Here is a 10,544-nt window from a genome sequence, read left to right as displayed (position 1 = left end):
GTCCGAGTTTCTCCAAGGCATAGACTATCTCTGTAGGTGATACACAAAAATTGTGAGCAAATAGTAAAGGGGCATACCTCTCTCGTTCTGGTGAGTCCCTGTTCTTGATCAGGGTGGGCCTTCTTCATGACGGGATGAGGATGCAGTGGTGGTTCTGACATATGGGAGATGTCTTTCCCGGTTTGGTCGTGATGCCGGGGGATCTCTTCTGATAATATTTCTTCGATCTTTCCTGGATTCTGCTTGCACCGAGGTTAGTCGATGGGTTGGCCCATTGAGGTTGTCCTCACCTGCTCGGACCTCGGCGTAATATGCGTTATGTATTTTGTCCCAAGTCATTGGGGGATACTTCATAAGCCGACGTAATAACTTTCTTGTCGCCCTTGAACCATTTTTGCTCAGCCCATTTTGAAAAGCTGCTACCGCCATTCCTTCTGATACATTTGGCAAGGTCATTCTTACTCGGTTAAAACGGGTGAGGAAGTCCCTCAGCCCTTCTCCCAGAGACTATTTAATAGCAAAGATGTCGTTTACTCTTGCCTCGGACTTCTTGGCCGCGACATGAGAAGTTACGAACTTATCGGCCATTTCCTCGAAGGTTTTAATGGAACGTGCAGGCAGTTGTGAATATCAGGTCAACGCGCCTCCTGTGAGGGTCTCGTTGAATTTCTTTAGTAGGATGGAGGACACTTGTTCCTTGTTGAGATCATTGCCTTTCACGGCGGTGACGTAGTGAGTCACATGATCTTCGGGTCGGTTGTACCATCGTATATTTTCAAATAGGGTGGCATTTTAAAGGTCTTTGGTATGGCATGTGAGGAAGCACTGTCACTGTACGGCTCCTCGACGAACCGACCGGCATCTCTTTTCGGCAAGAGCTTAGGAGAGCCCGGTATTTTATCGACCCTTTCTTGGTATTCTCTCATTTGGTCCCGAAGTACCTTGTTCTCATTTTCCATTTCCTCCATCCTTTGTAGAATGGCCATGAAAGCGTCATCACCTACATTGCTAACAACATTGTGAGTACTACCTGTCGTGGGAGGAGGTTGATCATGTTGCTCGTCCACTGGTGGTATAACACAAGTTCTTGCATTTTATGTGGCCGTATCTCAAACGGGCTTATGGAGGACGATGGTCAGTATGTCAGTTAGCCAGGCCTCAAGGAGCTTCTTTATTGCTGGCGGCGCCTCCTCTACCGCGGACGTGGAGGCTGTCTTACCAAGAGATTTTGTAATGCTGCAGTGGGGAGGGGGTGACCCACCTCGTCTGGGGGAGGTATTGGGCGTTGTGTCCTCGTCCACTACTTCAAAGCTCTCATGGATGATGTTCATGAGGTTGGTTGGGAGGTCACTTGTTATTCTCATTTTTTCTTCTCTTTTACCTGCTATGTTAGATCTATGTATGCAGAGGGAAAAGAGTTCTTGTTTTTTTTTTTTATGTTAATGACCAGTGTTAGTTGTAGATCTAGAAGAAACTAAGAGAGTTAACTAGATAATCCCCACACACTGCGCCAAATTATTTGACCAAAAAGTATAACTTTCGGCTAAACTATTCAATTTATGTAATAATGGATTAAACCTAGTTAAAGATAATAAATCTAGATGCGAATCTTAAAAACGTGCATGAGATGGGACAGATCCAGTGAAATGTTGACAATGATAGGCACAAAACGTTCATAAAGAATGAGCAATAATGGAGGTGTAACTAGCAATAAATAACAATAAATGACATTTAAGTAAATAAGAGGGATGATTCACTTAATAAATGGTGGATTGGACGAATGTTCCTCGTGACAATGATGAATGACAGATAAATCCAAGGTTTGTTCGAATTATTCTCGGATCTGATGAAAAAGTCAGTGATAATATGGGCAAAAATCTTAATAAAAAAGTAATCTTTGTATCTTTACAAGAGAGAGATTCTTCCTCTGAAAAGTGTTCTTGTCGAGTGAATATTACATATCCTCCCCCCTTTTCTTATTTCTTTGAGACATACATCTAACAAACCCTAATGGTACAAGTGCAGAGAATATTTACTAGAATATTCTTTTTAACATCCTATTTCAAAAATTAGCCGTTACTGCTCTGTCAGTGGTGCTCGACCTCGGTCATTATTGACGTCGCGACCATGAATCTTTGTCACGTCCCAATCTCGGGGAGCACGACCGGCGCTCAACCGAGTGGACCCGGTCAAGCAAGCCTGTTAGACACTATCTACCCGACTCACCTATGATCCAGAGAAGGCATGCTCTCATTAGTTAGGCAGTAGAAAGTTCATACATATATACATTACTAACTCGTTTCATTTGGTTACATCAAGGTTACATCAATGTTAAGTTTCAAAATACATACATCCTTATGACTGAGTGGAACAAGAGCCCCAAATACAACATGATAGGTTGACCTTTCTAATACCCATATATAACCCACATAGTGTCTACGGAGCCTCTAGAGATACAAAAGAGAGTAAAGATGGTGCCGGCAACAAGGCCCCGACTATATCTCAAAAAGCGACCACAATATAAATAAAAGGTACAATACATGACCCGGAATAAAATGGGGCTCACCGAGTCCGCTGGGAAGAGGATGCAGCACTATATGTGATCAACACTGTCTGCTATGGAACTACCTGCATCCATTTAAAGATGCAGCGCCCCCGGCAAAAGGGACGTTAGTACCGTCGAATAGCACTAGTATGTATAGCTAAACACCATTTCAATAGAATGAATAATAATACAAGAGGAACCATCAAGAATTCAATAAGAGCTTCAGATAATATTAAAACATCAAGTTAAGGATCACATAGCTTTTTAAGTCAATTCCCGCATTATTAGGTTGGATGATTTTTAGTGTCAATATGCCACAATCCACAATACCACAGTGTTCTTACATGGAGTCCGATCTCGGCCCGATCGGTTAGGCCATCTCATTTGAGACATCAATCATATCCACAATTTCATCCACAATACCACCGTGTTCTTACACGAAGTCCGATCTCGGTCCGATCGGCTAAGCCATCTCATTTGAGACATCATACTTTTTCAATTAGTCATCTCACTTCATATTTCTTTCCCATTTTTTCAATACAATGGCACGAGTGACTCCAACTATAAAGTTATTCTTGGCGCTTGGCCGTATTTCATGATTTAGGTTCTTTTCCACATTCCAACATTTTTATTATCATCAACAACAACACAATTTTTCATTCAAGACCTTTTGATTTCACATGGGAGTAATTTAGAATCTAAGGCACATAGAGGCTTTTCACACAATTTGGCATAACAATCTTTATTCGAATTTGACTTGAATGAACATTTTCTCAGACGATGAGATAACATGATAGAAGCATGGGAATACATATTACACATATATTTTCAAAACAAGCACATCCGGGATAACAATTTCTAGGACGTTCATTTTGGGACTTGCATCGATTTCATGAATACCATGGGATTCAATTCTAAGAAGAGGGGGTTTAGCCAACATATCTCAATTGAGCTTTTTAAAACTCTAAGATGTTCCGAAATATTAGCAACTTCAATCAATTTTAGCAATATAGCAAAAATTGAACCATAGGGAAACAATCATGATTCTAGCTCACTTGAGCATTTCATCAAACACTATGTGTGTATTAAGGTTCCATGGCCCTTTTTATGAAAGACTTCACCATCCCACACCCCATTCTTTTCTATTTTTAACTCACCATCTCCCCACGTACCTTAAGAATACATGCATGCAAGGTAAGCACTCCCATCCCCATGAACTACCTTACTAATTGCCCATTCTAGTTATATTTCGAATTTAAGAGCTTGGTGATAGAATCTTACCTCTTAGGATGAAGACCTAGGTGCTTCTCTTAATAATCTTCAAAGGTTTAAGCAATAATTGAAGAGAAATTTTTGATGAGGATCACTTTCTCCCTCTAGGACTCTCTCTCTCTCACTCCAAAGATATCAGAAATAAGCTCAAAATGGTCTATGGGATGTGTTTTAACGGAATAGGGTCGGGTTTAAAAATTCCAAAAATAAAACTCCGGAACAGGTTATACGGTCGCATATGCGACCGCATAATGAATATGCGGTCCACGAAATGACCGTGAAATTCGTGTGCCAAAACTGGAAAGGAACTGACCAGGTATGCGGTCACTATGCGGCCCGCAGACCTATTCTGCGGTCGCATAATGCACCGCAGAACCTCCCTTCGAAAAATTCCAAAGCGGGATATGCGACAAGAGTGCGGCCCGCGAAATAGCTATGCGGTCGCATAATGGGCCGCAAAAATGACATTAAAAATGGCCCAAAAGATTGCTCCACTATGCGGCCATTCTGCGGTCCGCAGAGTGGTTCTGCGGTCGCAGAACGGGCCGCAGAAATGCCTACTTCTGCCCAACATTTTTCTTCAACTCCCCAGCGCACTGTTTAATCCAAAAAGTCCGAACCGATTAACCTCTACGCCTACTTCGGCATCACGAAAACTGGGTTTGTAGGAAAAATTTTACGAGGCCTTACAATCTTGTTGCTCCCTGGCCGACCTCGACTGATTCTTTCCTTAATGTTATATTACCCTAAATATTCTAGGGTAGGTTTTGTCCCATACAATAATTAAAAAGTAGCTACTCTTTCAAAAATAATCAAAATTTAGTCACTTTTTATGTAAAGATAAAATCTGATTAAAAACACTCTTAAAAAATTGGAAATATTCCAATATAATATGATGGAATTCGAATTTTTACATATAAGCTTCCAACATAATATGTTAGAATTTATAATGTGCTGGAGTTCCATCATAATATGCTAGAAATTTATATGTAGGAGCTCCATAATCCCGCATATTATGCTGGAATTTTCTGTATTTCAGCAAAATATTGGTTATTTTTTAATGATTTCGCAAACATTGGCTATTTTTTAATGAAAAATTTTCACATAAGAACAACCGGGCTCCCTACTTTTCAATTTTATAGACCACATTTTAATTTACAACCAACTAGCCCAAAAATAATAGGTTAAGATTCAACATCCAACTCCAATAGGTTCACGAAATTACTATTTAATTTTTAAAAAAGATTGCTCATAAGTTAATTTTCAAATCAGTAACTGTGACTCAAATATTAGTTCAACAAACCAAATCCATTTGGGTGGTGAAAATTAGATTTTTAAGAAGCTTAAATATGTGGGTTTAAATTCTGAATTTGATTTTGTGAGAAATTTGGAGTGGGTATTATTTAGACTTGTTAGAAATAGTATAAGGAGGTTGTATATAAAATTTGAAGTCATTTAATGGAGATTTGGACTAGTTTTGAACAAGAATTGCAACTGAAAATCGTGGAAGAATCTACAGACGCTTGTATAAAGGTGTATAAAAGTGTATAATAGTGTATAAGATGTGTTTATACATTCATATACACAATTATATAATATTATACATAATTATACAAAAAACTAACTCCGTCTTCTTCATTGCGTCTTTTTTTGAAATTTAACTCAAATATTGGTCAAATCTACTCCAAATCACTTCAAATTTAAATTTTGAACTCCTTTTGATATTTTCAATTAATTGGAACAATACCCAATCCAAACAACTAACAAATTCAAAAAATTATATTTTCGAAAGCAAAGCTTTGAATGGTCTTCAATGATGGACTTCTACTCTTCAATTTTCTTATATTGCAACCAGGTGACACAGTGGGGAAACAGAAAATATATGGCCCCTTGAAGCATATGTAGAAGATGTAAGAAGAAGAGAGAAAGTGAAACCAATGGTTGTGAGAACACAGATTTAACTCCATAACTTTTAGAAGTAATGATTGTAAGAACACAAATTTTAAATTTGCTAGTGCTTTCAAAATATGTACAATATGGGTATATGGGTTAGGTTGGGTAAAACTTAAAAACATGGGTCATTTTTTGTTATGATGTGAAGTCACGTGTATTTTCTTGTAATTCTTTCTTTTTTAATTACCAGTCCGAAAACTGGCTAGCTCATGTTATTTTAATGAAAAAAGTGTTAAAATCTTAAATCATCGACAATACTTTAGTAATTATTTGGTATTTACAATAATGAAATTATACTTTGACCGAAATGGAGATGTTCAAATTCTGCAATTATTTTTCTGGTAAGTGTTAGCTTGGTAGTAGTTTTTGGATATAATAAAAATAAAAAAAATTCACAGCTTAATAAAGTCAAAACTCCATCTTCGCACGTCTTATACACGACTTTCACTCCAAACCCAAATCTATTTTCCCACTTCTAATAAATATAAGTAAAAAATATAGACATTGTCACAATTCCGAGGAGATAAAACTGGAAATTCGTCGGCCGGAGATGGGAAGGATAGCCGGAGCCGGAGTGAAGTGCTCCAAAGTGTTCGCTTTGGTTGCGATTTTGGTATTCAGTTTCGTCGGAAACCTAACGGCGTTGTCTGTGACAGTAAACGACGAGGAGTGCGTTTACGAATACGTGCTGAATGAAGGCGACACAATTTCGGGGAACTTCGTCGTTGTAGATCATGAAATTTTCTGGAGCTCTGACCACCCCGGCATTGATTTCACTGTATGACCTTTTTTTTCCTTTCTCCAAAATATAAATCTTTTATTTTTATGCTTAGTTGTTTAATGTGTGAAATTGATTTATTTTGATTGTTGCTAGATCTTTTATTATTAGAGTGAAAGGGATAAATCTCTTTCAATATGATTTTATACAAAAAATTAACTAATCATCTATGGTAATTGGAATCTATAATGTGAACTAATTTGTAAACTAGAGTGCAGCGAAGAGTGTAGCCTAGTGGTCAATGAAGCGTGAAAGAATCAATAAGTCTCAGGTGTGCAAAAACCACTAGGTGATTTCTTAACTACACTTAGATCCTATGTGTATGATACTCTCTGAAGCGTAGACGGAGCCAGAATTTGAAGCTTATGGTTTCAGGTTCTAGTCCTTTCAAGTTATTGGGTTCTTATTTGTACATATTTAGCAGATTTCTTAAGACGAATATATGGTTTTAACCAAAGCTACTGGGTTCGGCCAACTTATAACCAAAGAGCTAGCTCTGCCCCCACTGAAGAGCCACCCTCAGCTAGGGTTGACTCTCATATTCGATGTAGCATAGGACTTACCGTTTGTCTGACTCACCTAGATGCATCGCGAAACAAATCTTTCAAGCATATGTTGCTGAGCTGTGAGCTTATGAACTGATGCTTCTCTCTCATATTAAGTGAACTTCACTTTTTTTCAGCAATATCCATGACTTCTTAAACCATTCTCCAACTTTCCAACTACTGCTTCCTTCTTCACAGCCTTTATTCTTCTCTCTCCACCTCATGCAGCCTCTTCTGTATGTTCTAAAACCCATTAGCTCTTCTATGCGAACCTTTTTTCCAACTATTAACCTTCCCAGTCAATCAACCATGTCATCACATATACAAAGGCTTCTTCATACCAGAAAGGTCAATGCACTGAGGACAGATATATCTCCTGAAACCTATAATGCAAAAATGATAGAAATGGTGAGAGCTGTTGACAGACAGAGAGTTGCAATCTTCAGAATAATTTGGTACTTGTTAGTGGTTTTTTGTGAGCAGATGTTGTGCTCTATCTTGTTGTAGGAGCCGCAGTGGAGCTGTGGGTAGATGTGATAACTTTAAATATGGCTAGAATATCCTGTTATACCCAACCTCCCCCGGCGCAGTGGGTCGGTTTTTGATGTACCCATGCCGATCATGGTACCCACCATTTGTAGAACATATGTGCGCACCTGCAACTTTAATTTTTGCTATAGATTTCTATGTCCTTCTAAATCCATGCATAACATGTATACTTGAATTAAAAGACTATAAAAGTAGAATTTAGTAAATACATTTCTATAGATATAGGTTGATTAGGCTGGAACAGCTTGCCTATATGATGCTTGCAGCCCTTGGTTCATAACAACATTTTTATCCGTCCTCAACTCGCATCCCCACTTTCTTCATAAAATATTGTCCACCTATGGACTGGTGGAGATGAACACTGAGTGTGGGTGAAATTTCCCACCTACCTTGGTGAAATGGAATAGATGATTATGATTGTCTTTTTGGCTTATGACAAGTCGTGGGAATTCAACTCCTCTTAACATTGTGTCTTGCCATGGCTGCTAAATGCGACATGATTCAAATGATAAAAACTAGCTAACACAACTAATTGGACTTAATAAATGAGGCAAACTCGCTGTTGACCTTATGCATGACTTAAAATTTACTCATGAAATTAAAAAAGAAGTTGGTGATATGCTAAAATATTTACATAAACAGAACAAGGAGTACCTTTTTTCTTTTGATTCTGCTCTCTCTGCGGCTACTTAGAGAAAAAGAGATACCTAGCCAAGATGTCTTCCTTTTATGTGACTTTTTCACTTGTGCAGGTGACATCGCCTGCGGGAAATGTCGTGCATACCATGAAGGGAACAGCAGAGGATAAATTTGAGCTCAAGGCCCCAAGGAGTGGGATGTTTAAGTTCTGTTTTCATAATCCACATTCAACGCCAGAAACAGTCTCGTTCTACATACATGTTGGACACATTCCCAATGAGCATGACCTAGCCAAAGATGGTTTGTCTTTTTTGCTATAGTATTGTTCTTTTATGGCCAGGATTAGCGGTTAAGCATGTTGTACATTGTGTTTGTTGATTCCTGTTTCTAGATATAATCTATACTGACCTTTTTGCAGAACATTTGGACCCCATCAATGTCAAAATTGCTGAACTAGGGGAGGCATTGGAGTCAGTTACAGCAGAGCAGAAATACTTGAGAGCACGTGATGCTCGTCATCGTCATAGTGAGTCGCCAATCTTTTCCTTAATAAAAGCTTAATTGTTTTTTAATTCTGAAGATGCATAATGTTACAGGTTTTTGTTTTAGTTGTCATTGGTAGATTTGCTTTCTAATGAGATATTTCTTGACATAGACAACTCTTTCTTTTGCATTTAAACCAAGTAATGGTTACTTCTGAAAATGTTCACGACAACCATTGACCGGGTGTGGACATTTATGCCAAGACCTTTTTTAGTGAAACATGACATGCTCTTAAGTTAAGACAGTAACATCTAATGATTGTGGCAATCATTCTTGTTTCAGCAACCTATTTGCTTTATTAGAATATTATGAGTTGCTCATTCTTGTAGATCTAGATAGTAATAGCTTATTGATACTGATAATTGCTGGAATAATATCGATCTACTTCTGTTAATATATTTTGGTTATATTATAACTTGGGGTTGACATATTCTGCAGCACTTCGAGATTCCTTATTTGATTCGGAAAATGAATCTATGCTCATTTACTATCTGTCCAATTGCTTTATAACTTTTTCCCCTAAATTGCTATATGACTTGAAACAAGAAAAGAAGCTGTGGTTTATAGTTTTTTGAGCATCATAGCAAAGTGAGTAACGTGAAGTTCTTTGATATTTGAAGAGTCACACTTTTCTATCGCTTGGAGTTTGTAGTAAATACGATTTTTCTTCAGACTGTTAAATGTATCTTTAGCCGTTCTCATTTCTTCTTATGATAGATGGAAGTCTTGTTATAGCTTTCTGTTTGCAATTTTTTGGTCATGGTCAGAGCTTTGAGGCATTATCTGCTAAAACTGTTCCATTGATGTGCATGTTTTCTGGTGCAGCTAATGAGAGCACAAGCAAGCGCGTTTTATTTTACACCGTCGCAGAGTATGTTCTACTTATATTGGCAAGTGGACTGCAAGTTCTGTACATTCGAAGCCTGTTCAGTAAGTCCATCGGTTATAATCGGATCTGATAAATTTCATGAAGCTCCACGGCCTTTTTCTGCTTTGTCCCATAGTAACTTAAGTAACCTTGTAAGCAGTTGCAGTTGAAAGAGATGTATCATTCTGGTAAACTAATTTTGAGTTATTTCAAGTTTCTCAATATGATCGATGTACTTAATTGTAGTGGTACTTTGGAGTTTTGATGAAATGTCTAACTTTGGTTTATGTTCTATTTGAGTAATTAAAAGTTCCTATTTTTACAGTTTGTCCTATTGAATAGATTGAACAAAATAAGGGGTGGGTTTTCGGGTTTTAAAATCCGGGGTGGGTTATTTGTTTTTGAGCTTGCCATGTGTCGGGACATTAGGGGCAGTAAAAATATGTACAAAGTTATGACATTTATGAGGTAAAGTAAATTTCTGTGGTAAAGCTATAGTTTCTAACTTGATAAAAATAATAATTAACCTGCTATATTGCTATTACATGATTACATTAATGGGAAAAGAATCTTTAAATATAATTAAATCCAAATTACAATGGCCATTTAAGATTTTAGAACGGGGATGTAGGATTTGGGACTCTCGTGAGATGGCGCTATGGGACAAAAGGAAAAAAGAAACATATTTGGAACAGTATATTTATATTCTCGGTCAATGAGCAATTGCGTACGTGCTCATGTAAGATACAACCAAACAATAAAAATATGACGAATTTTTCCGATGGCCTTTACCAACTGGATTTGAAAGCGGGGTATCACTACCGAATAAAAATTTGAGCAAATACTGGAGTG

The 10,544-nt window shown here is 37.7% G+C and overlaps 1 protein-coding gene across 1 annotated transcript; it reads left to right on the top strand.

Annotated features, from left to right (window-relative positions):
* Positions 1-6,207: 6,207 nt before the first annotated feature.
* On the top strand, positions 6,208-10,014 carry LOC107800409 (transmembrane emp24 domain-containing protein p24beta3). The gene is made up of 4 exons (XM_016623571.2): positions 6,208-6,548; positions 8,395-8,581; positions 8,700-8,807; positions 9,650-10,014. The coding sequence occupies exons 1-4, from the start codon at positions 6,321-6,323 to the stop codon at positions 9,781-9,783; spliced, it is 657 nt and encodes a 218-aa protein (XP_016479057.1). The 5' UTR covers positions 6,208-6,320; the 3' UTR covers positions 9,784-10,014.
* The last annotated feature ends 530 nt before the right edge of the window (positions 10,015-10,544 follow it).

The sequence above is a fragment of the Nicotiana tabacum genome, chromosome 14, assembly GCF_000715075.1.
Source record: "Nicotiana tabacum cultivar K326 chromosome 14, ASM71507v2, whole genome shotgun sequence".
Taxonomy (NCBI): domain Eukaryota; kingdom Viridiplantae; phylum Streptophyta; class Magnoliopsida; order Solanales; family Solanaceae; genus Nicotiana; species Nicotiana tabacum.
The sequence above is the reverse complement of the archived record's forward strand: the minus strand, read 5'-3'. Positions and strand labels throughout refer to the sequence as shown.